This window comes from Chlamydomonas reinhardtii, chromosome 3, assembly GCF_000002595.2.
Source record: "Chlamydomonas reinhardtii strain CC-503 cw92 mt+ chromosome 3, whole genome shotgun sequence".
Taxonomy (NCBI): domain Eukaryota; kingdom Viridiplantae; phylum Chlorophyta; class Chlorophyceae; order Chlamydomonadales; family Chlamydomonadaceae; genus Chlamydomonas; species Chlamydomonas reinhardtii.
In genome coordinates, this window is record NC_057006.1 from 8,067,543 (window position 1) to 8,093,930 (window position 26,388).

Sequence of the window (26,388 nt, forward strand, 5' to 3'; positions counted from 1 at the left end):
ACTGCTTTTGGAGTTACAGGTATTGACTACGAATTTGTTCGGCATTGTAAGCAAGCATCAGTAAGGCCACTTAGCCTGTGGGCAGTCAGCGTATGATGCGTCCCCGGCATCAGAGATCTCTTGCGTGCTTGCACGCATTATGTCGCGTGACACCGCAACAAGGGGCTTCATTGTAATCTATTCCAACGCTGCATACCGACGGATCTTATCACTGTCTGTGCACTTAAGGGCCGACCCTATGTCCCTATCCGGATACTGTGACGGTATGATAGCTGGGGTGCCCATGTGAGGTAGCTCATTGATCACCCTCATGGACATCACATCACTGCTGGTCCACCTATAATGAAAGTCTACCAAGGCGCCACCAGCCATGTGTATGTATAATAAGTGCTTAGGCATGGAGGTATAATGGGGTCTTTGTGCAGTCCATACAGCCTGACCACATGCACAGTACTACAGTAACCACCACGACCCGCTAATAGCTTACGTCATGCAGAACACACAACCCAATGCGTGACACATGCCCGACTGAAGTGATGCACATCCGTAGCTACTTTGATCTTTGCATTCCATAAGCGTTACTGGTATACGCCCAATCCTCAGACCCTATCTACGCATGTCTTCCTAACGGGCCCTGCAGCGCCACCTCAAGCATCACAGACTACCTTTCGAGCCCTCGGCCACGCATATGCCCATGCATTAGTACTTGGTCGCGCCATGTAGCTTGGCATGCAACAGCGGCATGCACTGATGCATTGAACAACATAGCAACTGTTTCCCATGCGAAGGAAACCACGTATCTTTTTACAGTGCCCAGGGCCATCCGTTTACATTCCACTCGCGGACACACGCCCTGCGCCCCACTCGCCCGCGGTGCTGGCTGTCCGTACCAACTCCTCCAAGACGTAAGGCTCCCAAACAAGCTCTGTATGAAAGGGCGAGATGTGCGGACCAGCATGAAGTACAAAGTACAAAAATGTCACAGGTGCAGGTCATGAATGGCAGGGTTCCGTGACCATCAAGAGTATGGGCAGCGTGGTATGGCCAATACCGCGGTCGGTCACATCGCATGCCCTTTGCCCACCTGTGTCGCTGAACGAGCGGCGGATGGGCGTCGCTGGTTGCACCGCCGCTGGTGTGCCGCTCCCTGCCGCCATCAGGGCCACTCGCCGAACGGGTGAAACGGACGGCTGGGCAGGTGCCGCCGCGGCATCTGCGGGTCCTGTGCCCGTGCGCACAGCCGCCAGAACCGGCAGGGGCGCGGAGATGCCGCCAGTGGCTGCAGCTGCATCGCTTGAGGCGGCTATCGGGGCACTGGGCCCGGACTGCCGCATGGCGGGGTGCAGCTGCGGCGCCACAAAGCGCGCATGGGCAGTTGACGACGGACGGGCAGGGCTTCCAATCATGGCCTGCAGCAATACGGCATTCCTCGAGGGTCAGTCCTTTCGTAGCGTGCAGCTAACAAAGCAACGAAAGCGCTATACGTAGCACTGGGGGCTGTTAGAGATTGGGAGGCCACATCGACATGCACGTCGCTCGAAGCCGGGGGCATCCCTATAAATACCGACGCACCTGCTGCTGCCGTGCACTCCGCCGCTCCTCCGCATTGGCAGCGCTCACACGCACAATCGCTGCCGCCGTGCGCAGCAGCCTCGCCTCCTCGTCCTCAGACTCCTCCTCTGCCTGCGCTTGCGCCGCCAACGCCGCCTGCATCGCCTGAACAGCCTGAGCCGCTTGCGCCGCCGCCGCAGCATACAGGTTGGAGCCCAAGGCGCCGGCCATGCCAATTCCGACCCCCGCTCCGGCATCGCGCCCCGTCGACGACGGCGGCCCACTGCCCCCGCGGAAACCGCCGCTGGAGGCACGCCCTCTGCCACTGCCCAGCAGATCCCGGCCACTACCGGTGTCGCCGCCTCTTGCCGTGCCGGGTCCCATGGCTGCGGCGAAGGCCGCGGCGGCCGCCACCGCGTTTGCGATCGGGTCCTCGCCCTCCACACCCATCAGACCGCGCAGCGCGTCGCCGCCAGCCCAGGTGCCGGCAGCGTTGAGGCCGCCCGCAGCCGCTGCAGCGGCGGTAGACCGGGCCGTGGAAGCAGCGCCTTGCTGCTGAGGCTGCGGAAGCGAGTACGGTGCTGAGTCCCAAAACGCCGCCCGCCGTCGGAGCCTGTCTAAGGTGTTCGTCTCCGTGCTGCTGCTGCTGCTGCCGGCGCCGCCCATCGCGCGGTTTTGGAGGCGTGCGTGTGCACTTGCGCTCGCGCCCGTCACGGCTGCCTCCAGCGCCCGCGCCTCTGCTGTGCCGGGCCTCGCGGAGGCGGCTGCCAGAGCGGCGTTGAGGTTGCGGTAGCTGCCCGCAGACCTGGCGTCCGCCGCAACGGGCGGGCGAGGCAATGCCACGCCTCCGCTCACGACGGTAGGGCCAGCGAAGGCCTCGTCAGGGCCCGGTGCGGACGTGTTTGCTAGCTGCAGCTCACCGGGTATGGCAGGCAGGTCGGTGCTTGCCCGTGGCGCCGGCGCTGGCGCGACCGCGCTGGCAGCGGCAGTGGCCGGAACGTGCGTGCGGGAGGCCACAGCACCAAGCCTGGTGGCCTGCGAGGCGCCCTGGCCAGAGTGGCCGCTGCCGCCAGCAGCAGCTGCCTGCGTCTGCGACTGCTGCTGCAATGACTGGGCCGGCACCGGGTGTGCACCAGCGATGGGCGGCTGGCTGTGCGGCTGCTGCAGCGGGTACGTGTCGGGTGTCGAGGAAAGGCCCATCACGGTCGCACGCGTGGCTGCGTAGGGGAGCCAAGGCGCCGGACCGGTGTCCACCTGAGGAGCATCCACGCCTGGCAGCCCGTTTTGTGGTTGAGGCCAGCCCTGAGTGCCGCCACCTCCTGGCACATCGATGCCGCCCGCGCTCGCGGTGCGTGGGGGCACCAGAGCGCTTGATGCCTCCACAGCGGCCGACGCCGTGGCAGAGCCGGCAGTGCCAAGGCCACTGCCGCCGGCCCCTTGTCTCACGAGGTGCATGGCCAGAGAGGCAGCCATAGGACCAGGAAGGCCGGACCCTGTGGCCGGATTTGCCTGCAGTTGCACGTGCCGCTGTTGCTGCAACTGAAGTTGCAGCTGCAGCTGTTGCTGTAGGTAATGATGCTGCTGGTGAAACAAGGATGGTGTCTGGTGGCCGGGGACCAGAGCCGTTGCGGCCGCGTTGTAGCCGTGGTTGCCGCGCTGCCAGTCTGTGCCTGGTTGCTGGTGTTGATGCGGAACGCCGTTGCCCCACTGCGGCCCCGCAGGCGCCCCGCTGCCGCCTCCAGGCGGCTGCGCTTGCTGTTGCACGTGGCGGTCTTGCGCACGCTCCTGCAGCCGCCGCTGCTGTCGCCGCAAAAGCTGCTCCAGCAATTGCTGCGCTTGCTGCTGCACCTCCTGTGTCGTAAATTGCTGCAACTGAGGTGATCCCTGCATATCCTGCTGCGGGCTGAGCTCCGACCGCTCCTGCTGCTGCTGTGGATGTTGCTCCTGCTGCTGCCCTTGCAGGGGTGCACTTGACAGCGGTGGCGGCGGTGCCGTCACAGCCGCTGCGGCAGCCAAACGGTCGCCACGGCCGCTGTCAGCGCTGCCCGTGCTACTGCCACTGCCACGATCCATGCCAAAGTCCCCTGCTACTGCTCCAGCGGCATCCCCTGCTTCGCGCCCCTGCTGCGTGCCGCTGCCTCCACGGACCTCGTCTACGCCGCGCTCGCCTGCTCCTGTAGCCGCCGAGGCTTCCTGCAACAGCTGCTGGTGCTGTATGGCTGCAAGGGCAGCTGCCGCCTCTGCAACAGCGTCCTCCACGCTCCGCACGCGCGGCAGACCCTGGCCCGCTGCCGCCGCAGCCGTTGCCACCGCCACGGCCGCCGCAGCCCCTCCACTCAACAAGCGCACCTCCCCTGCTTCAGCCCCATTCGCAGAAGGCCCTGGATCTCCCGGCTTCTGCAATCGCTGCCACGCCGCTCCTGCCGCTGCAGCACCAGTGGCCCCCACGGTCGCCGAGTGCGACGTGGCTGCCAGCTGGTGCTGGTGCTCGCGCAGGTGGCGCAGCATGTCGGGCAGGCGGCACGAGTGCTTGCACAGCACGCAGTTCACGACCCGCATGCGGCATGTGGTGACCATGTGTCGCAGCACGTCTTGCCGGTCCACCCACGTGCCGCACTGGCTGCAGGCGGCCCGGCCGATGGGGCAGGTGTCCTCGTGTGCCTGCGCTTCGGAGCGGCGGTGCCAGCCGCTACAGCCGCGGAAGCGGCAGCGAACCACTGCGTGTGGGCAGCGCTTCAGGTAGTGCTGCAGCAGTGCGGCCTGCGAGCCGCACTCCTCGTCGCACGCCCTGTTGCGGGGGACGGAGACGTGTGAGGCAGGGACCTGGGCCCAAGACGACCTGGGCCCCGCTCACGCATGGGAGCGGAGGGGACACATCCTATCGTCACACCCCGCAACCAGCAGCTGCATATCCCTTCGCCCCCAAACTTAATTCCATGGATTGAACCCTCGAATTCTCGCTTGGTTGCACAAGACCAGTTAGGGACACTTCGACAACGGCATATCGCAGGCCCCTCCCTGGCACAGCCCACGCCCCCCGGCTCTTTCCTTACCCCCGTTTCCTAGGGAGCAGTCAAAACAAGCCCGCACGGAGAGGCACACTCCGTCTAAAAAGTTCTGCAAGCTCCTATCCGTCGGCCGCACCTGCAGTGGCCGCCCATGCCGAGCACGTCCATCACCGCCATCAGCGCGTGGTTGATTAGGTAGGCGGACTCGGGGGTCTGCAGCCGGCAGTCCACCCGCGTCTCGCGGCAGATGAGGCTGCAGCGTGAAGAATGCGGGCGACAGGAAGGGGCAGTAAGTACTTGTGCGCGCGTGTATGTCCGTGTGCGTGTGGGGTCGGCAGGCACCGGCGTGTGGGTGGCAAGCGGCAGTCGGTTGGCAGGGAGTGTGGCCGGAGACGGTGAGGGTGAACGGCGAACCGCAGCGGATCTCACGTTACCCACACACCTGCACACCCACCCACCCATCCCACCCGGTTGCCGACCCACCAGTGTACGGCGCCGGGCGTTGGCACGGCATCGCGGAAGCGCTCGTGCGGCTGGCGGCCTAGCTGTAGCGCGTCGTTGGCGCAGTGCATGCACAGCACGCTTCGGAGGCAGGTACTGCCTGCAGAGCGACATGGCAACGGCACATGGGTGACGTCTCAGCCAGCAGCCAGCGCCACGCCCGGCCACCGGGTTTGGCTCTGGCGGCCGCACTTGACACGACCCGCACTTTACACGGCCACGGTTGTGGGGTTCCTGCGGACAGCGCGCGCACTGGAGCCTCCAACGGCTTCGCCCAGGTCCCCCGGTCAACGAAACTGTTACCGGACCGCAGTCATCTATGTTACACAGCTCCCTGGAACTATTGCGCCCATCGCGGCCGAAGAGTCGAACAAGGGGCAGGCGAAGCGTCAAATCGAGGTGCAGGCCGTATAAGCGGCCGAAACCTACCCGCTGAGAACCGCCCTCCGCATCCCTTAAAGCAGAGAAAGTTGACGGGCAGCTGCGCGGGCTCCAAACAAATTGGGCAACCTAGCTCCTCGCTGATACGGGCAAGTTTGTCCACGCTGGGTTGGCCCGAGGTCGCCCCACCGTGGTCGGACATCCTTTCTTGCGGCTATAGCTATAAGTGGGATAGTTTCATGTCGGGAGGACCGTTGGAGCGTGCGCCCGTTGAAGATTGTAAATGTCTTGTCCTGAACTGGGCGAGCCGGCACCTCAGGTGAATTCTACATGTAAATGTTGCTTCCACAAGTCCATTGTTATATCCAGAGCCTGTACCTGTGCAGTGCCATGGGAGCGGAGGTCATGCACAAATTAATTTGCAAACTGTCAATTTGCAGGATGGTTTTCACCTCGCAATGAAGCGTTACAGGTGCAGCCCCTAAATTGGTTAGCAGGGGGTCAAGTGCACGCCCTGGACTTCTTAACAGCAGTTCTGCACGCCGAGCTGATGACGTGCAGCCAATGTGTGCCTTAGGCTTTTAGGGCAATCATAGGACTTTTCATTGAGTCGGCCGCGAGATCTGCAAGGCATCCACACAATGCAGGCGGCGATGCACGCCCAGCGTCCAGCTGGGCCACCATGCTCTAGCGCACCGTCGACATCATACCCCGTGGCACCTTCTCCGGTCAGCTCACGGAGCAGGGGCCTGCATGCACGGAGAGGCGTGGCGGAGCAGAGGAGTTTGGGCTGCCGGAGCACTGGGAGCAGCGATCAACACAGCAACACAAATGTGGGTACATTTATGCCATGAACTGGTATATGCTGTTCCTCTGGATTTTACCGGTTGCCCGGGAGCAAGAACTTGGCCGCCGAACGCATTGGGGGACGCTCTTCGATAGTTGCATGGCACAGTGCGTTTCTGTCCGCTTAAATGGTGGCGGTTGTGATTGTGCAGGACGGGGCATCTGGGCCATCGCGTCCGGAGCAGGGTCCCGAGTTGGACTGGAGCGGCCTCCCCCGTCGGCAGGTGCGCGGGAGCCTGCAACTCAACTCGCTGACAGCGGGACAAGGGGCCAGTGTGCAGGGCGGGGGAGGGGGGAAATCCGTGGCAAGGGCGCCTGGGGGCGGGGATGCCAGCCGGAGGGTGCTGCACGGCGCCGCTGCGTACGCGTGCTCTATGCTGCCACACCGGAATGCAGCCTGTACGCCAGCCGGCTCCGCTGGCTACGCATCGTCCGAACCCCACTCCGGCCCCACTCCCTCCTAACCCCATCGCCGTGCTTTGCAACGCGCCCGCAGCTCGCGGCTATGGCCATGTCGCCCTTCGCCGCTCTGTCGCTACCGCTGGTCAATGACCCGGCCTGGCAGCAGTCCTTCGAAACGTACGGCGGGAAGCTGCGCGAAGTCCTGCTGGGGCAGCAGGAGGCTGCCAAGAACGTGGCGAAGCAGCTGGATGAGGGGGTGACGTACATGGACTGGACGTACCGCAGCACGGGCGTGGATCTGAGCGCGGTGTGGGATCCGGAGCTGTGGATCCGGTTCCGGGAGGCGGTGGCGCAGAACGAGCCCGCCATCTTCTGGAACAAGCTGCTGGACCGGGTGCAGTACAGTGAGTTGGATCTGGATTCGAAGCTTCGATGAAGGACGCATGTGTGCGTTTGCATGCATGCGGCAACGCCTTGTAGGACACGAGGGCACGGGGCCGTGCACAGCTGGGCAAAGCCTGGGGTGGCTCTGGCAAGCGATGGGCGGCGTGGGCGTTGGCCTGCGTGAGGCGGGGCGGGGGCCCATTCCGCCGCTATTAGCCTGCGGGGTCCGCGGGCGCAATGCGGGTGGTTGCAGGTGGCCTACCCCGCGATCCTGGCCTCACATATCGTCCTGCCCCATCTGTGCACCTGTGCAGAGGAGAACCTGCCCCAGGCGGGTTTGGTGGGCGACATGCGAATCAGCTACGCCAAATTCCTGGAGCTACTCAAGGTGCGAGCGTGTGCGTGTGTGTTGGGGGAGGGACTGTCGGGGAAGGGGGCATGTGAGGGCCCACATTGTTTAGGCTAGGGAGTAGGGAACAAGGGGCAGCAGAGTGGGCAGCAGGGTGGGCAGCAGAGTGGGCAGGAGGGTTGGTGAACCGTGTCCAGGGCAGGTCAGGACTCCAGCAGCCGGTATGGCCCTGGCACACAACCTTCCTCTCCTCCCGTCCTTTCCAAACCCCTCCTCGCCAAACCCCTCCCGCTCCACCTCAGGACCAGCGCGTGAAGCGGCTAGTGGTGTACGGCGACATGCGCACAGCGGTGGTGGAGGTGCCGCACCCCTGGTCCGCCTCCGTGCTGGGGCACCCCGCCACACACCCCTTCTACGAGGACAGCGCCCACAACCGAGTCAGCATGCTGCGGCCCAACCCAGCAGCGCCGGAGGACGTCACGTGAGTGATGCGGTTATGGGTTTGGTGGGTGGGTGGTGGGGTTGCCAGCGGGGCTGGCAAGCGCGGCGGTGGCAGATTTGGTAGATTGTTTTGGCAAGGGATGGACGGCTGCAGCGCTCAAGAGCAGCGACGCCGCGGCGGGACGGCGGTGGGTACAGTAAGGCGTGGGGGGCGAGTAGGAGCAGGCGGGTTGCATGCTGGCCATGTGCGCGTTCCCTCCTGCGTCGAGGTTGCCTGAGGGAGATGGGCCAGATAGCACGATACGGTAAATGGACCTACATTGCACCGGATGCAATTTGTGCGGCCGTGCACGACTGCCACGTCAGCTCGTGTCTTATCGTGTCCCTTGCCCCCCCCCCTCTCTCCCACCCCCTTGCAGCCAGTGGTTCTGTGCGGAGATGCCGGAGTGGGACATGGAGAAGTACCGCTTCTACGTGGACCTGCCCGGCGACTTCTGGGAGAGCGGCGTGCTGCAGAGGCACCTGGCGGCGCAGCGGGCGGAGGGCGCGGTGAGGGAGAGGGGGAGCGGGAGGGGGCGGGCAGGAGGGTGTAGGTCGCGGCGGTCTCGGTGCGTGGCCAGGGCGGTGGCCCACTTCTGGCGGCACACCTAGACCCCGTGACACACTCATGCCGCTGTTTTGGCCATTACACACCCGCACACGCCTACCCTCTCTTCTCCAGCACCCAGCCGCCCGCCCGATTGCCCGCCTGCCCGCCCGCCTGCGATCCCCCAGGTGTGGGACCCCGCCAGCGGGCAGTACATCCTGCCGTACCGGGCGCAGAAGAAGGTGTTCCAGGTGTCCACCGAGGTGCAGCTGCTGGACCCGCAGGAGAGGTGAGGGGTAGGGAAGGGGGAGGGGGCGGTCGGAGGACCCAGGGTGGGGGATGGATGAGAGTGGAGGGGAGGGGAGGGAACGGGCGAGGAAGGGGAGGGGAGGGCGTGGGAGTCCAGGCAAGGCCAGTGAGCATTGCGAGGCGCGGGAAGGAGGAGGCGGCCTAGGTTCAGACCGGACGGCTAGGACGGGCCCCAACAAGCCACCAGTTTCACCAACCCATCACCGCCATAACAGCCATCACCGCCACCACCACCCACTGTGCGCTCACTGCCCACTGCAGCTGGGACTTCCTGGGCTGGCTTCTGGCGCCGGGCCGCCTTGAGTTCTACGAGAAGGCGGCGTGTGTGGCCATTGCGCTGCGCGTGCTGGGCATTGTCATTGCCATCTCCACCGGTGAGGGCTGGGGCGGATCACGTGTTTCAGCTTGTGCAGACAGGACTGTGTGGAGACTGGGGAAACGGCACTACTAGCATTGTAGCAGACGCCCCGATCTGCAGCTTGGAGTAACTGGTGGAGGCCCCGGCGTTCATGCAACCACGCAATTGCTACCAGCCAGCCGCGCACGCCCTGAACGCCCCCCCTGTTGGGCTTGTACTTATTCCCCCGGCGGTCACGACACCTGTGCCACGACTGACAAACACACACACACACACACACACACACACACACACACACACACACACACACACACACACACGCATCCTCAGGCTCTCCGCTGTTCAAGCTGGTCAACGTGGGCTGGGGCAAGCTGCGCGGCAAGGGCAAGAAGAACGCGACCAAGGACCCCAAGAAGATGAGCAAGCAGGAGAAGAAGGAGAGCCAGTGGGAGCGACTCACTAGCAGCCGCGCGCGCGAGTTCATGACCAAGGACGAGAAGACCGGCAAGGTACGTTGAGCGAGTTTCGGGTGGGGGCGGTGCGCAGGCGGGGTTGAAGACCAGCAAATCCAAAGTGCGTGCGGGCGCGGGGGCAGCGCAGGGACGGGGAGGTGTCTGCACGGACGAAAGGATGCAGAGCCGTGAGGTCGGGAAACACCGAAACACCATGCTACCTCCTTGCGGCACACTCCACGCGGCTCCTGTCAGCCTTGCCTGCCACTTCACTCACTTGCGCACTATACTGTTCCGTGTCCCACAGATGCGCGACACGGGCGTGCGGTTCGAGGACATTGCCGGCATGGAGTTCCTGGTGACGGAGATGCGCGAGATCGTGCGCATGCTCAAGGGAGACGAGGCCTACAAGCGCGTGGGAGCCAAGTGCCCCAAGGGCATCATCTTCCAGGTATGTAGGAAGTGCATGTATGTGGACAGTGCGCCGGCCATATGCCATGATGTTTGGGAGGGCCTCTGCCTGGCCGGGCAGTAGACATGTTAGCCAACCCGTCACCCCCAACACCCCCCCCCACACACACACACACACGCCTGTTGCAGGGCCCCCCCGGCACCGGCAAGACGTATCTGGCCCGCGCCATCGCTGGCGAGGCCGAGGTGCCCTTCTTCTCGTCCGTAGGCTCCGAGTTCGTGGAGATGTTTGCGGGTGAGCTCGATCACAATACCGGGCTCGGCACGGCCCCGAACGGCTGAGACGCTTGGGCGGCCGTGTGGGACGCCGCAGGCCTGGCCCATTGCGCTAACGTCATAAACTGACGCCCGCATCGGCATCTCCAACTCGCGCTCCGGTTATCCTACCAACCCGCTTGCAGGCGTGGCGGCGGCGCGTGTGAACAGCCTGTTCTACAACGCGCGCAAGAAGGCGCCCGCCATCATCTTCATCGATGAGATCGACGCCATCGGCCGCGCGCGCTCCACGCTGGGCGGCGACCCCGGGTCCATGGAGCGCGAGAGCGCACTGCTGGCCATGCTGGTGCAGGTGCGTGCGTGCGTGCGTGCGCGTATGTGCGTGTGCACTTCTGGGCATTGACTCCCCGCGCGCATCCTGACGAGCCGTCCATGCCCCAATGACACTGACAAACGGTTCTCTTGCCCCCACCACACGTCCCGCCCCCTTCCCTCCCGCCCCGACCCGCCGTCACGTCGTCATCACCAGATGGACGGTATCGCCAACAAGACGGAGCAGGTGCTCACCATCGGCGCCACCAACCTGGCGCAGGAGCTGGACGCGGCGCTGCTGCGCCCGGGGCGCTTCGAGGTGGTGTACGAGGTGAGGCGCCGCCGCCGGGACACAGGCCGAATGTGGCCGGGGACGACGGGGATTCGGATCAACACAACTGGGTGCCACATCGGCTTTGTGCGGATGATTGGGCGATACCGGTATGTCGGCGCTGTGATCTGTGCTCCGGCTGCACCACGCAAGTCACATCTAGGCTGTATGTCGTATCCTGTGTACTACACTCGCCTGCGCCTTGCCGTCATGCGCCGCGAACTTCCTCCTCCTCCCTCCCGCCACTTCCTCCCTCCAGGTGCCTCAGCCCGGCCCCAGCGCGCGTATGGCCATCCTGCGCTACCACGCCAAGGGCAAGCCGCTGGAGGGAGACGGCCAGAGGCTGCTGCTCAAGGTGGGCGATGTGTGCGCGTGGTACCCGGGGGATTTGGAGACGGGTAGCGCTTCCAACCCAAACTGAATTGGGTGGTTAGCTGCAGAGCTTGGTCTACGGTAGTAAGCTTAGATGTGTTGCGTGCAGTGCAGAGGTGGCCGCCTGCATTCATGCCATCACGACGGATGCACTGCGCATCTGAGGTTCCTCCAAACCCCAGCCTCAAACCGCCTGCACATGCACGTTTCCCTAACCACCACGCACTCGCACCTTCACCCGCATCTTCACCCGCACCCCTGAAACGCGCCCGCGCAGACGGCGGAGGCGACTCAGGGCTGGTCGGCCGCCGCTCTGGCCAACCTGATGAACGAGGCGGCCATCCTGACGGTGCGCCGCAACGTGCCCGCCATCAGCCTGCCCATGGTGCTTGAGCTGGTGGAGGGACTCAACTGGGGCGAGCAGGCGCCGCGCATCCCGGACTCGGAGGCCAAGGACAGGTGCGGGTGGAGGCAGGGGGAGTTAGGGATTGTTTTCAAGCCCTGGCGGCGGATGATGGCAGTGTCGCATCCAACATGGTCCAACATGCGCATCGGCGAGGCACCCGGCGAGCATGGATTGTAAGAAAGAGCCTGCTTCAGAGCACTGCCACGCCCTGCCGCGCTCACGCCCTGCCCTGCCCTGCCCTGCCCCGGCCCAACCGGTCCACAGGCTGGCTCTCATCACTGCGGCCAAGGCGGTGGCGTTCGCGCTCACGCCCGGGCTGGAGCCCATCAAGTCCGTCACCATGTGGAGCGGCCGCCGCGGCCTGGGACCCAGCGTCGACTTCATTGGTGAGTGCCTGTCGTAGTAGGCTAGGGGTACTGTTGTATGGGCTGTGGCCGAGGTGGCGTGTTGCTTTGCGTGCTCTGCTGTTTTAAACCTCTTGTTTTACGCCTGATTGCCTCGTGGTCGCCCCCGCCCCCGCCCCCGCCCACCGCAGCCATGGAGGACAAGGCTGCAATGGACATGCACCCGGAGGAGACCGAGCTCATGGGCTGGCGGACCAACTTCAAGGTGAGTTCTGCGTGTGTATTCGTGTTGGGTTTGGACTGGCAGGTCCAAGTCGCGTAGAAATTGGGAGCTAGTCATGCTGTTGTCTTTAAGGGCGTTGCATCGTCAGTGCGTGAGGAGCAAAGCTTTTCGCAGTGATCATAATGAGCCAAACCCATCACCACTAGATCAGCAGCAACGTACACGCATGCCACAATGCGGCTCTTCCATCCTCGGGCCTGTAACTCCATGTCGAGCCCGGGGCCAGCAGCACGCAGACAGCAAACAGGCCAGTCCGTCCGCTCGCATGGGCTTCCGGGCACTTGCGGGGGCGAGTGAATACTTGCCACGGAGGGTCGTGCAAGCGGCTTTCCGCGGCCGGCGGTCTTACACAAAATTTGCAGTTTCAGGGCTTCGCACACAGCTAGTGGAAAGGCATCACGTAGTAGGGCTGATTGATCAACCGAACCTGCAGGATTGCATTCGGATAGCCATGCAGTCATCTCCGGAAATGCGGCTCTTCCATCCTGGGGCATGTGAACCAATGTCGAGCCCCGGGCCAGCAGCGCGCAGACAGCAACTGAGCCAGCCTTGCTGCTCGAGGGGCATCGTCGGATGCCTTCGGGGGCGGGGTAGCACCCGCCACGGAGGCGCACGGCGTGTGCCTCCGCAGCCCGGTGGCCTTACATATGCAGTGACGCCAATGTCATTCTTTGGTTTCGTTTTCTCATTGTTGGCAATGCTGTCACCGCTTCAGCAGAACCCATCGCGCGAGACTGGGCCAATCCACATGCATATGCGCAGTTCCATAGTTTTAGTCATGGGTATGTGACACAAAGTGCGGCTCTTCCATCCTCGGGCCTGTAATTCCATGTCGAGCCCGGGGCCAGCAGCACGCAGACAGCAAACAGGCCAGTCGGTCCGCTCGCATGGGCTTCCGGGCACTTGCGGGGGCGAGTGAAAACTTGCCACGGAGGGTCGTGCAGGCGGCTTTCCGCGGCCGGCGGTCTTACACGTATTGTCAGCCGTCTGTAGGCACGCATCAGCATGGCAGAAGGCCTTGAGTGATGGCTGCACGGGATTTGTATCGGCAGCAGCAAGGGCAGTAGCAGCAGCATATGGTTGAACATTAGCATAGCTCAATGCGGCTCTTCCATCCTGGGGCATGTAAACCAATGTCGAGCCCCGGGCCAGCAGCGCGCAGACAGTGACTGAGCCAGCCTGGCTGATCGGGGGCGTCTTCGGATGCCCTCGGGGGCGGGGTAGCACCCGCCGCGGAGGCGCACGGCGTGTACCTCCGCAGCCGGCGGCTCCACACCGCCACTTGCACGACTCCAACACACGCCTCAGACGCAATCTACAAACCTCACAAGTCCCCAACAATCACTCTTCAAAAGAATCCCCAGCACTTTATCTCCTAACCTCACAACCTTTAATGTACAACCACACCACGCAGACCAACGCCGCCGTTGTTGGCGACGAGCCTCTGGGCGAGTTCGCGCACGTGGCGGGACTGCTGGTGCCGCTGTATGCGGGCCGGGCGGCGGAGGTGGCGCTGTTCGGCAAGGACGGCGCGTCGCTGGCTACTGGTGCGTGTGTGGGCGTGTGTATGGTCGTGCGGTGAGGGAAGCGACACGCCTGTGTTGTTTCGTGTGCGAGGGGGAGCGGTCCGCATGGCGGGGGCGACGGATGTCGCGTTCAGGTGTTGCCAAAAGAGGACCGGAGTGGAGGGAACGAGCGGAAGGTGCATGAGATTGCTGAGAACCCCCATCTGTTTTCTCCTCCTGCCTAATGTGCACCTACTCGCCCCTCCCTGCTGCCTGCTCCGCAGCTCAACCGCTGGCGGACTGCTTCGAGATTGCCTACTACTGCGTGCGCAACAGCCAGGTGCGCGCGTGTATTGCTGGGTGCCGTTGCGTGCGTATCATAGGGACGGAACCGGCGGTGGCGGAGCGGACCATAACTTAATTTACATACATACACGGTCATAGTACACACAGCGTCGAGCCCGTCCCTTGCCTCAGCATACACAAGACATACCGGTATGCATTGTTTGTGTACCAGCTATCTTCACCCATGCGACCAGTTCTAAGCAAACATTCCATACCCTCATTCTCTCCGCCCTCTCAGGTCCATCCTCGCTTCAAGTCGCTGCCGCCGCTGCACACCACCATGTGGCTGGGTCGTGACGACGCGGGCCGCTGGCGTCGCGACCCGCTGGCCATTGGCTTCGACGAGGAACTGGGGTGAGCTGGGGGCTTGTGTAGGCAGCCTTGGATGGTGTGTGTGGCAGCCGCGGGACTAGCGGGTAGCTGGCTGGGATACCACGGGCGGTGGCTGCTATGCCGCTGTGGCGCACTTCTGCCCTTGTAAGGAATCGGGGTCGGACTGACACCCCATCCGCCGTCCTTGCCCTCGGCGATGTGATGCCCCCACGCAGCTACCACAAGCTGACGCTGACGCTGCTGAAGGCCTCGTGGCGGCGCGCGCTGCGGCTGGTGGCGCAGCGGCGCAGCGCCATTACCAAGGTGGCGGCGGAGATGCTGGCGGCGCCCGAGGAGAAGATCACGGGTGCGTGCCGCTGATTCCACGATGTGCGGTTGTGGAGTGGCATGCCACCTGCGTCACGCCTGGCGTCACCTGAGTCACATTTCACTGGCATTACCACTCACTCAATTGAAATCCCCGCCCACAGGTGCCCGGCTTGTGGAGATCATTGAGTCCACGCCGCTGGACGACCTGGGCGGCGAGGGGCTGGACGGCGCTGCGGCGGCGGCGGTGGTGGAGGAGGCGGGCAACGAGTTCCTGCCGCTGCTTAAGGTGCGGGGGCCGCGTGTGTATGTATGCGGCCGAGTGTGCGTGTGTCGTGAACTGCGGGTGAGGGATGAAGGCCCAGGGCTGCAGAAAACATCCCCACACGTTCTTGCTGGCGATGCCCTTCCTTTTCACGTCCTGCCCTGCCCCCCCTGCCCCTGACCTGGCCCTGACCTGACCCTGACCTGACCCTGACCTGACCCTGACCTGACCCTGACCTGACCCTGACCTGACCCTGACCTGACCCTGACCTGGCCCTGACCTGACCCTGACCTAACCCTGACCTGGCCCTGACCTAACCATGACCTGACCTGCAGGAGGTGCTGGGCCAGGTGCCGGGCATCATCCTCACCGGCGAGTCCCTGGCACAGACCGACGACCAAGGCCGCCCGCTGCCGCCCTCCTCCGCCTCCACCTCAAGCGCTGATGCCGCCGCCTCCGACGCCGCCGCCTCCGCCGGCCCCGCCACGGAGCTGCGCCTGGACGACGCCACGCTGGCTGCCGTGTCCCGCACGCTGATGGGGCGGCTGGACGTGGTCGACCTCATCGGCCGCAACACAGCGGTGGAGGCCGCGGAGCGGGTGAGGCTGCGGAAAGGGTCCCAGGGGAAGGGGCAGCGGTGACCATTTGGCGTCGGCCGGGAGCGCGGTGCAGCTCGGCAGGCGGCTGGAGAGGACTGCTGCCCACTGCTGCTGCCAACTGCTGCCCGCTGCAGTCAATTACTGCAGCTTTCCACTGATGCCCACTGCTGCCGCTTGCTGCTGCCCACAGGTGCGTGACGCGCTGCTGCATCCCGAGACGCGCGAGCGGCTGCTGGCCATGCGGCGCTGGGTGGAGGGCGGCCCGGGCGCGCCCGAGTTCCCGCCCTCGCCGCTGTCGCCCGAGCAGACGGCAGCCATGTCGCCCTCCGGCCCGCTGTATGGCAACCTGGCGCTCAACCTGGACTGGTGCGTGCCTGCGTGATGTGCTGCTAAGTTTGCTGTGCGCTCCTGAGGCGCTGGGCGGTACTTGACGGATCAACGGAAACGCGCGTCTGCCCCTGCTCACCTGGTTGGCGATGAGCCTCTTGTGCTCGCTGCGATGCTTTTCTTCTTGATCACCTGTCATCATGTGTCATCCGCTGCCCTGTCCTTGCCCGCACGCAGGTGGCGGCGGCGGCAGGACAACGTGATCAGCTGGAGCGCCATGGAGATCCTGATGAGCCGCCGCCAGGTGGATCTGTACAAGCAGGACGCCGACATGACCGAGTGAGTTGCGAAGGCATAAACGGATATGAGATGTGGTTGTATGCGTGTCTGTATGCATGCCGAGGTAAAGCGGCCGGGGCTGGACGCTGGGAGGTTCGTGAGGGCCTCGGTTCACATGCGTCTGGTGCTGCTGCGGCGTTCTCGCAACAGCTTTAGCCGTAATGTCTGTCACCACCTCATCCCATGACCTCATCCTCGGTCTGGTGACCTTTCTCACTGTCATTTGCGCACTGCAGGGGCGCCATCGCTAAGCTGGGCACTCCGCCAGCGGCCCCCGCGGCGGCCATCGGGAGCTCCTCGAAATCGAGCAGTGGACAGAGCAGCTAGATGCACCGCCACGTAGCAACGCCCTTGTAGGCAGCGGGCTTTTGACTGTGAAGCGCTGCGTATGGATGGGGTAGGTTGGAGATAGGCGGCATTGTATCGGACGGGAGGCAGCGGATATGCAGGGCTACGGGTACATGAAGCTTCCAGGAGTGAGCAGCAATGAGGATGTACGCACCAAGCGGCCTTGCGGCCAACGGTCGGGGGCACGACGTGGTGGCATGCATTAAAGCAGTCGTCGAAGGTTTGCCAGGCAAGCAGGCACGGCGTGCCGCCGTGGCTGTGGTGGTGCCTCTGTAACGCAAGCGAGCGTGTCGACAGCCATGAGCTATCCCTTAAATTGTCTGTAGTGTAGCTCGCGAATTCTGGTGAGGGCAGCGTGTGAGAGCCTGAGACAGTGATAGGGCCGCTGGCAGGGGTCCCTGCGCCGTGCCATGACCACCCGCTGCCGCCCACCTATCACTCATCATAAGGATGTCATTCATACATTCACATGTAGACGTTTTGCTTTAGACGTGTATGCATCACGGGCAGAGCTCCAGCTATTTCTGAAATACCTCACATCCTCGCTGAATTTCCATCGTCCGCTTGCGGTCACCCCGAGCATCGCCACGAGCATAGGAAAGCATAAAGACCTAACCCATGAACTCTGCAGCGCTGAATGCTCGGACGGCGAGCGTAGCACCACAACCGCAGGCCTGCCACGCGTGTAAATGCAGACAGCTCCTGAGCCGGAGAGTGCCACCAGCACAGCGCCAAGTAGAGTGCAGTGCAATAGCTCCGGAGACACTCCAGGTGAATTCCTTGGGTTTACTGGGCTGTAAGCTTGCATCGACAGCATGCACAGTCGCTTCGGCCTCGACGTGCCTCGTCTTGCCCGCTGACCACGTCATAACAACAAGTCGTTTTGGCGATATACAGGACATCATTGTGGGTGGAGCGGTGGTCGGCGCTGTGAGCGTGGCACTGGTGGGTGCTGCTCGCGAGCGTCGACGTGCCTGCATGAGTGGGCGTGACCGGAGCCAGCGACGCCGGAACGCCGGTCCCCGCTTTGCCCCAGGCGATGGCTGTGAACTCATGGGTGGCTTAACTTCCCCCACCTTCACGCTTGACCTTGCTCACCGCCCTGCAGTACGCGGGCCTGAAGAAGGACCCAGTACCCTGCAGCCTGTGCCAGGGCACTGGCGGCATCCGATGCTTTGCATGCGGCGGCGACGGCCGCAACGCCACCGTCAGCCGTGACGACCTGTACGACAGCAAGGCGCTCGGCGGCGGCGTGGCGCCGCCGAAGCGCGACCCGCTGGGGCGCACTATCAACCCCCGCGACTGCAAGGTGCGCACTCCCGTGTTCCCTTGTGGTGCCTGGCCATACGGTCCGGCCTTTGAACAGGCCGCTCTTCTCTCCTAGCGCAGCCACCGTCTCCTGATATTCCTGTCTGCCTACTCCAATGCCCATGTACGCTGCCACAACCGCAGGTGTGCCGCGGCGCGGGACTGGTGCTGTGCAGCCAATGCAAGGGCACCGGCTTCCAGAGCGCTTTCTAACAATGCGTTGAGAGGACTGGAGCGCGTCGACGGGGCGGAGGCAGTCAAAGCAAATGCGGTGCAACGAAGGGCTCCATGATGGGTGCACTAGATGCGAGTGCAGGCATGGCACATCGGCTGGCAAGGACGCGGGTTGCCGCTTTAAGAAAAGTGTCGCGGCTGTGCACCGGCGCAGTAGGGGTCATGTGTGGACGTGTACACGGGGGAGGGCGGGCAAGCAGGTGAGGTAGGCTCGAAGATTGCTGTGGGGCGGGGTGAGCGAAGAACCAAGCCAACTAGTAAGCCAGTGTAGCAGCTCGACGATACCCATTCGCAATCAGCTAGCGTGGCAACCATTTTGATTGTGTGTTGCTGTGCCGCATGCTCATTTTGGCTTCTCTGGTGCATTGCCTGAATTGGTGAGCGTCTGGTGATGCGTGGTTCGGACCACCGGAGCGACAGCTGGGAGGTGACGATGCGCAAGAGCGGTAGAGTCGTGAAGGTCTTGCTTGCTGCGATGGGCTTCTTACAACTCGGACTTTCGAAAGGCAGGATCAGGACTTGCGTGGCTCGACCAGGCCCGACAGCGTTGTGTGGCCCACAGCCCCACACTCGAGTTACGTGGCCCATGGCGGTGTATGCAAGCTGGCCTGGGCAAGGCCCTGTCTTGTCCTCAAGCCCCCAAACTAGCCTCTATAAATGGTGGTGCGGACGGTTGGTACGTCAGCAGCTGCCTCCTTTTGCTACCCTGTCTACTGTACACAGTAAATGCTGTCATGCCTACGCCATCCTGCCAAAAGCCTCGCTAAGCGTTGAGGAATGCGTCTACGCTTCTTTCAGCACGAGATAACTACCAACAGTTATCCGGAGATCCCACAGTCCCATGGACGCTCGTTATCCGACATGGTCAGGCCTCATCAGGCACCAAGAAAAGCAAGACACACACACATACACACACACACACACACACACACACACACACACACACACACACACACACACACACACACACACACACACACACACACACACACACACACACACACACACACACACACACACACACACACACACACACACATATACGCGTCGTCTGGGCGGGCTTTCGTTTCGTTTTTTTAACGCACACACACACACACACATACACTCGCGCACATGCACACTGCGTGTTTCATTCCCTTGCGCTCGATAACACACCTTCACATACTTGCCCTTTGCTCTCTAGCACACGCAAACATCTAGCGCACGCGGCTACCCTCCTGTGCGCCGCCAGGCCCTCAATGCGGGTCAGCTATATGATTGCTGCGCCCGCCGCCACGCCCGCAGCATCTGGGTCTCCCTCGCCACCGTTCAGCTGCTCCATGGCGGCCTGTGCGCGTGGTCGAGAGCACCAAGGGGGGTGTTCGTGTATGTGGCTTTGTTGCGGACGAGGCATTCGCTCAGGAGTAGCAATCAAAAGCCCCTGGCCGCTTGTGGCCACGGTGTCAAGTCGGAGCGTAGAACAACGGCATAGACATAGGGTATGCATCAGCGGCCGCAGGCTACATAGCAGCCGCGCCTTCGCACATATCACACGCAGCAGCAGCCACGGCCGCAGATCGCACACACGCGCGCACCTGAATACACATGAGCACATACTCATGCAGGATGTCCAGTGCCTCTCCAAAGTTGCCGTAGCGCACGTTGATGACCGGTAGGCCCTGTGGCGGCGGCGGCGGCCGTTGGATGCATGGGGTAGGTCGGACACCAGAAAAGGCATCGCAGCAGCTCTACGGCTCTTGGCACCGCTGACCTACGCGTGCCGGCCCTTTGAAACCGGTTTGCATTCTGGATGCAACGCTACAAAGCGGGGATAGTCCTGGACAGCCCCTCCCCCAATGCGTTCCGGAGCATACGGTATTTAGAGCACCACGTATCAGCGTGCCGGCCGCATCTCCGCACCTGCGCTTCATAGCCGCACAGGTACGACTGGATAGCCTGCGCCCTCCGCAGCACCTCCTCCGCGTTCGGCGCCTCCGCGTCCCCACCCAGCAGTCCCGCACCGCTGCCGCCGCCAGCCGTCCCAGCCGGCTTTGGTGCGGCATCACCGCCACCTGCGGCTGCGCCTGTGCCGACTGCGGCGACGGCTGCTGCGGCGCGTGCTGCGGCCGCCGCTAGGCCACCCGCCGCGTCCTTCACGTGCACCGCTAGGTTGTCCTCGAGGGCGAGGCGGTGGTCGGCCTGGTCGATGGGCCGGGTTTAAACTCACGTGTGGTATTTAGAAGAAGCGGGGTTTTAGCCAGGCACATTGGCACGGGGGCAGGGGGGCTGCGTTTCCATCAATCCCAATAAGCAACAAGAGGCACGAGGATACAGGGCGGCAAGATGTACTGCCGAAAAGCCGCGGAGCGTAACTCTACGAGCGCAACCAAAGGCAAATTTGCACACTCCACGTAGCGTCGCTGTGGTCACAGACGACGGAGCCACACATGGCGCATTGCGACGCCTCGCGGCGCACCAACCGAGCCTCACACCAGCCCTGGCAACGCGCTTACCTCGGACATGCACAGGACGACTGGCACAAACAGCGGTGGCAGCGCCACAGGAGCGCCTGAGGTCGCCTCCGCAGCAGATCGGGGCGCTGGCAGCGGCGTTGCTGGATGCGGTGCCTCCGACCCTCCCTCAGCCGCATCGACAGTCGTCCGCCTCGACGCCTCTTCTGCCTCCTCCCCTGCCGCGTACTTTTCTACAACCTCATCTCCCGGTGTTGTGCCCGGGGCTGCTACTGCGCCGCGCTCCATGCTGGAAGACGTGCCAACGGCAGCAGCGACACTCGGCACGCGCGCGTCCTCCGCCTGCCCCTCAAGCCTGTATCCGCTCTCGCCGGGACTTGGCAGCTGCACCAGGCTGTCCACACCATCAGACCGAGCCGCTGGGGGCATGCCCGGGGTCAACCCAGCCGCCGCTGGCGTCACGGCATCAGCCAGCCCTTCGGCCGCCGTCATGTCGCCTACGGATATCATGCCGGGGGAGCTTCGACGGACCCCACCGACACCTACCCGTACGCCGCCATTGCCGCCGCCACCGCCACCGCCAGTGGCTGCGCGGGCGCTGCCGGGTCCTACGCCGCGCTCCGGTGAGAACGACGTGAGGCGTGGGCTGGTTGCACGCATGTGTGTGGGGCTGGCGGAGTGGCCGCCGCCATCGTCACCGCCTGGGGTTGAGGCGCCATCGCCACTGCTGCCCAGCCTGTCGCCTACTGCCGAGTCGCCTGCGTGCACGTGAGCAATCAAGTAAACCAGCATCACTTCCAAACACAGACAGCAAGGCAACACACTGGGTGTCACACCGCATGGCACGTGCTGATACGTGGCTAGTCTTTACATGCGCACCGTACACTGTCACGCGTGTTCGCCTGATACAACTATGTATCACCTCTTCACATTAGCTGCCTCACGACCGGGCTACGACTCAGCATCCAGCTGCCTTAAGGCGCGCCCGCTGTTGCCCACGCACCTGCCAGAGCGGTCCTGCGGCGCGGCATGCCCGGCGAGGGCGTGTGTCGCCTGCCGTACACTGCACTGCCCACTCGCAGGATGCCCGCCAGGCTGCAGAGGGGGGGGGGCAAGAAGCGGCGGGAACAGGAGCGTGTGTTTATGTGTGTGCAGACACGTGTGGCATGACTGGGCAATGTGCAGTCCCTTCGACGCACGGTCAGGAACTGTGTGCGTCACTCCACCACCCCGGTCCCAGTCCCAGTCCCAGCACCCACAGCACACGCACCTGTTCTTGACGACAGACAGGTCCAGAGCCGACAACCGCCCCGCCAGGCTGCCACACCGAAATATGCCACCACAGGCTTGCGTCCCGCCCCCAACTCCGCCAGCACTGCCCCCTGTAAGCCGTGCGCTGGCGTTGCCGCTGCCGCCCGCTCCGTTCCCACCGGCCCCGCCGAAGCCGTGGTGGCTGCGCGCCCTATCCAGGAACGGCCGCCCGCTGGGGCCTGCCCCGCCACCACCAGGCATGCCGTCCGTTGCGGTGGCGGCTGCAGCCCCGGTGCTGCCCTTGACACCGTCGAATGCAACGGACGCAATGGTGGACTTGCCGCCTGGCCTTCGCCCGCCGGCACTCGGCTCCGACGCATCCACCGCATCCACGACGCCCTCGCGGTCATCACCTTCCGCTCCGCCCTCGCCCTCGCGGCCGCTGCTTGCTCGCTCTCCACTCCCCAGCAACTGCGGCATGACGGGGTGCGACACCACCCGCCGCATCCTGGCAGCCACAGCGCTGCCGGCCCCCACGCCCACGTTGCCCTCGGCCATGCTCGCCAGCGCGTGCGGCAGCCCCAACCCAGGCACGCCCCGCACTGGCGAAACCGAGCCGCTGCCTCCCTCCGTGTCTGCATCACCGTAGTTGTTAACATCGGACTCGTCATCACGGGCCTCATCGCCATCGCCTCCATGGCCGCCCGCGAGGGAAGTCCGGGTGCTGCTGCCGCCGTGCGAGGAAGCTGCAGCCCGCCCCATGGCAACCAGGCCAGCGGCCACGCCGCCGTGCATGCCGTGCCGCTCTGGACTTGCTTGCTGGCCGTGGGGCGCAAACAGCTTGCCGCTGCTGCCATCTACGCAGTCGCCCTCTGCGAGCAGGCTGCTAGTGCCGGCAGGCGACGGCTCCGCGACTGCCTCCACCCCCAGCTGTTGGCTACCTGGAAAAGCCACAAGAGACGCCCCGTCAACTCCCCGTGGCAGCGCGTCGAAGAAAGGTCCCTGCTCAGCTATTGAACTGCTGCCGCCGACCAGGTCCCCTGATGAGCCCGAGGCCGGCCTCAGGCCTGCGGCAGCAGACGGGGCCGCCTCCTGCTTCTGCTCTAGCTCTTGCCCCTCGTCCTGCACCTCCCCGACGCCGTGTGCGTGCAGGCGGCCCCATGACACGTGCTTCTGGTAAGCCCGGATGCCAGCGCCGCCGACGCGTGATGTGGGGTTCGTGTGCAAGCCGCCAGCTGAAGCGCCGGAGGCCGCTGACCCCACGGACACATTGGAGCCGCAGCGAGACACCCGTGACAGATGCAATGCTGCCTGCGGCGACGCCCAAACACCGGCGCCTCGCACTGCACCAGGGCTGCTAGCCGTGATGACACCGCCGCTGGCTGTCTGCTGTAATGGCGTCGACGCCGGTACTCCTCCTTGTGAAGTTGGCCCCGGCTCCTGTTCCTGCTCCTGCTCCTGCTCCGGCACAAGCTCCTGCTGCCCTGACGGCTGCGCGTCGCGAGACTCGCGCGGCCATGCCCGAGAGAGGGGGGCGCCGGTGCGCCCTGTAGTGAAGGGCGGCGGTGAATGGGCTCCTGCCGCCGCACCGCCAGGTGTGGCCAGGCCCGAAGGCGTCGTGGGCTGGGGCTCGAACGGCAGCAGCACAATGCCGCGCTCCTGTGTGACACATCGTTGTGTGGCGGCGATAAGTAAGACCGGTTGCACCCGGTGAGGCGGCTCGGCCTTTGATACGCTATGCTGCGTTGCTTTCCGCATTGCTACTATGCTCTGCCCAGCACATGTGTGCCTGGAGCGGCTGTCCACCTGTTCCCGGCCCCACCACACCACCTACACGCCTACCTGCAGCTCCCCCAGAAGTTGCTCTGGGTCCAGGTGCACACCCTCCACAATCAGCGGCTTACCGTCGCTCAGCGCCTGTGTGGAAACTCGCATGCGTGGGATTCAACGACAAGCGAACGGCTTGGGCAGCAGCGATATGTGCAGCTATGCGTGCGCAGCGCAGCAAACGCGCTGGGCAGTGCAGCCCCTTATTGCCCCAGCCTCACTCCATCACCGCGCCCAACCCACTTGAGCTACACGTCCCCATTGAATCCCGGTAGCCGTACACCCCGGCCAGGCACTGCATACGCACATGCACACACACGCACCTTGTTGAAGTCACCCTCCAGCGCGCGCCGCACCACACGGCACTCCTCCCGGAACTGAGACAGGAGCCACGCGTCCACCGCGCCGTTTGCAGCCGTGCAGCCGTCGCCGCCGTACGGGCCGCAGCTGGTCGCCTCCGTGCCCTCCGACCCAAGTGGCCCTGCAGAAAGCAATCACACAGCGAAAGGTTGGGCATGCGAGCCTCAGGAAACGCCTATGCTGTTCACTGCTCATTCCCAGCTTGTCTTGTAGCATGCGCAATGCGTTGGCACATAGCTGCCACTGGTGTGCACCAACCTGACAAGCTGCCGCGCGTCGCCCGCCGCCACTCCAGCTCCGGGGCTCCCACGCCTGCCCCTGCACCCGCCCCTGCACCCGTCGCTGCACCCGCTCCTGCACCCGCCCCTGCTTCTGCTCCTGCTGATCCACCTCCAGCCACCGCCCGCGCCTGCGATCCAGACGGCGTCAGCACCACGCCCGACCCAGGCGCCGAGGCCAGCACCGAGCCGCCGTCGCTGGCGTGCGCCATGTCCACTTCGCCGCTACCCAGCAGCAACTGCTGCAGCTGCTCGGGCGACAGCGTGCGCAACCAGGGCGGCTGCGGCGGCAGGGCGCCAGAAGTCGCCCTGCGCAACAGCTGCGTGTGCGTACGGGGATGGGGCGGATGGGGTGAGAGGGCAGCGGCGTGTTCGAAGCCCGAGTTGAAAAGGCAGTGGGGTTGCAGATAGCCACCCGCGCAACCCTCTCAGTGTATGGTATACCTCAGCAACATATGCACACCGCATTGGAGCTTTCTGTGTACCGACCGTCGTAACGCAAGCACACCTCGCAGATGACATCTGTCTGCATGACGTTGGGCATGTTGAGTCGCGCCGCCAGCTGCTGAGCCATAGTGGACTTGCCTGCGGGGCCAGCAAGTAAAGAGTGACCGTACTTATCAGGCTAATGCCTCGAGTTCACAGCTGGCATACGCGCATGTACACGTGCATGCACATAACGGCGGCCGTTGCTTCAGCGCCTGGCATGTACCGTACGGTGCGTGGGTGCCGTACCTGTGCACGGGGCGCCGCACAGGATGATGACCAGCGGTTGCCGCATGGTATAGAAGGCCGACACGGTGCGGTAGCAGTCGATGTAGGCCTGGCCAAAGCCCTTGGCGCGCATGAGACCAAACAGGATTTCTTCCAGTTCGGCCTGCGCGCGCCCCAAGAGGTTTTGGTGGAATTAATGTGGATCGGGTTCATCGGGGTCCATGGTGGGTGCGGAGGGCAGCGTGCAGCTGACTTGCACACGCATCACGCCGCTAGATAAGCAGTAAGCATGTGCCTTGGGAGTTGCAAGTGAATGCATCCTTCCCCACCACCAGTCACAGACCCGCGTGTCCTGGGGTCCTGGCTGGGCCGCGTCCAATCATAGCGCTTGAGCTCTGCGCACCTGGCTGACACTGGTTTTGTCCCGGTCCACCAGATACTTTTTCAGCTCCAGTGCAATCTTGACGGCCTGTTACATGGCAAAACAGAGTCGGCATGATGCTATGTGCACGCTCTTGCGGCTCCCCGGTTTGCCCAAGGCATGTAGGGTGCCGTGCGGTTGTTTGCCAAGCCCTTCAACGCCTTGGGTGCACAAAATGCCCTGCGTGCCAAACCCTGGGCGCGCATCAAGCCATCATCACCGACAGAGCCCGACCCCGGACGCCCCTGACCTTCGTGCTGGGTATTTTGGTAATGGTCAGGCTCCGGCTGATGAGGAACCGCGACAGGATGTAGTAGTGGTCGTTGTTGTCGCCAAGCCACACTTTGACCTTGACGCGTCACCCAAGGGCCCCAGGGCAGGGCAGTCAGCACCACAGGGCGTAGCCCAGCGACTCTACAGAATGTGCGACATACCTTATGAACATCATATTTTGAGGATACGGCCCGCTTTTTGCCACCCTTGTTCCCGGCGCCAAAATGGCGAGCTTCTGCTGTGCTCGCCATCGCAGCAACCTTTCTATTAAGCGACTATAACATGCCTTTCAAGACTGAATCTTGTAGAGTTTTGTCCGAGTTCCGAGCCACTGCGGGGAAACCGGAACCGGGTATTTGGCCTTTGCCGTGCGGAGCAAGTGTTTTAGCATTAGATACGCACATAGATCTGCAAATATAAAGGTGATGTACATGCAACCACTTGCTGTGCGACCGGCACGCCTTCGGCGTTCGACTCCCCGATGTGGCCGGCGGTGGGGTCGGCTGGGGATTCCGGAGGGGCTTTCTCCCACAGCATTGCTGCCGAAGTTCCGTATGCATTGCACTCCGTGCAAGGTAGGCTGCGGGAGTGCCGGGCCCGGA

The 26,388-nt window shown here is 63.7% G+C and overlaps 4 protein-coding genes across 4 annotated transcripts; 2 read left to right on the forward strand and 2 right to left on the reverse strand.

Moving 5' to 3' along the window:
• Nucleotide 1: 1 nt before the first annotated feature.
• Nucleotides 2–5,793, reverse strand: CHLRE_03g201150v5 (uncharacterized protein). The gene is made up of 6 exons (XM_043061357.1): nt 5,490–5,793; nt 5,043–5,160; nt 4,696–4,812; nt 1,573–4,339; nt 1,085–1,409; nt 2–925 (listed from the first exon to the last, which is right to left on the reverse strand). Exons 1-6 carry the CDS (start codon nt 5,641–5,643, stop codon nt 828–830), a joined length of 3,579 nt encoding a protein of 1,192 aa, XP_042926566.1. The 5' UTR covers nt 5,644–5,793; the 3' UTR covers nt 2–827.
• A 103-nt stretch (nt 5,794–5,896) lies between these two features.
• Nucleotides 5,897–16,995, forward strand: CHLRE_03g201100v5 (uncharacterized protein). Its single transcript, XM_043061355.1, has 26 exons — nt 5,897–6,274; nt 6,440–6,511; nt 6,784–7,093; nt 7,388–7,461; nt 7,725–7,903; nt 8,283–8,412; nt 8,638–8,738; nt 9,020–9,132; nt 9,447–9,625; nt 9,876–10,019; nt 10,169–10,274; nt 10,441–10,607; nt 10,785–10,898; nt 11,158–11,253; nt 11,548–11,729; nt 11,941–12,062; nt 12,212–12,285; nt 13,718–13,850; nt 14,093–14,148; nt 14,392–14,507; nt 14,702–14,832; nt 14,957–15,081; nt 15,393–15,656; nt 15,847–16,022; nt 16,221–16,322; nt 16,559–16,995. The coding sequence occupies exons 1-26, from the start codon at nt 6,095–6,097 to the stop codon at nt 16,647–16,649; spliced, it is 3,537 nt and encodes a 1,178-aa protein (XP_042926567.1). The 5' UTR covers nt 5,897–6,094; the 3' UTR covers nt 16,650–16,995.
• Nucleotides 16,996–17,043: 48 nt separating this feature from the next.
• CHLRE_03g201050v5 (uncharacterized protein) lies at nt 17,044–18,849 on the forward strand. The gene is made up of 4 exons (XM_043061354.1): nt 17,044–17,441; nt 17,568–17,615; nt 17,779–17,979; nt 18,123–18,849. Exons 1-4 carry the CDS (start codon nt 17,289–17,291, stop codon nt 18,189–18,191), a joined length of 471 nt encoding a protein of 156 aa, XP_042926568.1. The 5' UTR covers nt 17,044–17,288; the 3' UTR covers nt 18,192–18,849.
• An 8-nt stretch (nt 18,850–18,857) lies between these two features.
• Nucleotides 18,858–26,193, reverse strand: CHLRE_03g201000v5 (uncharacterized protein). Its single transcript, XM_043061353.1, has 14 exons — nt 25,948–26,193; nt 25,764–25,862; nt 25,496–25,561; nt 25,114–25,255; nt 24,887–24,963; nt 24,359–24,698; nt 24,064–24,221; nt 23,756–23,830; nt 21,933–23,572; nt 21,666–21,757; nt 20,705–21,420; nt 20,112–20,390; nt 19,787–19,870; nt 18,858–19,539 (listed from the first exon to the last, which is right to left on the reverse strand). The coding sequence occupies exons 1-14, from the start codon at nt 26,035–26,037 to the stop codon at nt 19,462–19,464; spliced, it is 3,936 nt and encodes a 1,311-aa protein (XP_042926569.1). The 5' UTR covers nt 26,038–26,193; the 3' UTR covers nt 18,858–19,461.
• Nucleotides 26,194–26,388: the final 195 nt, after the last annotated feature.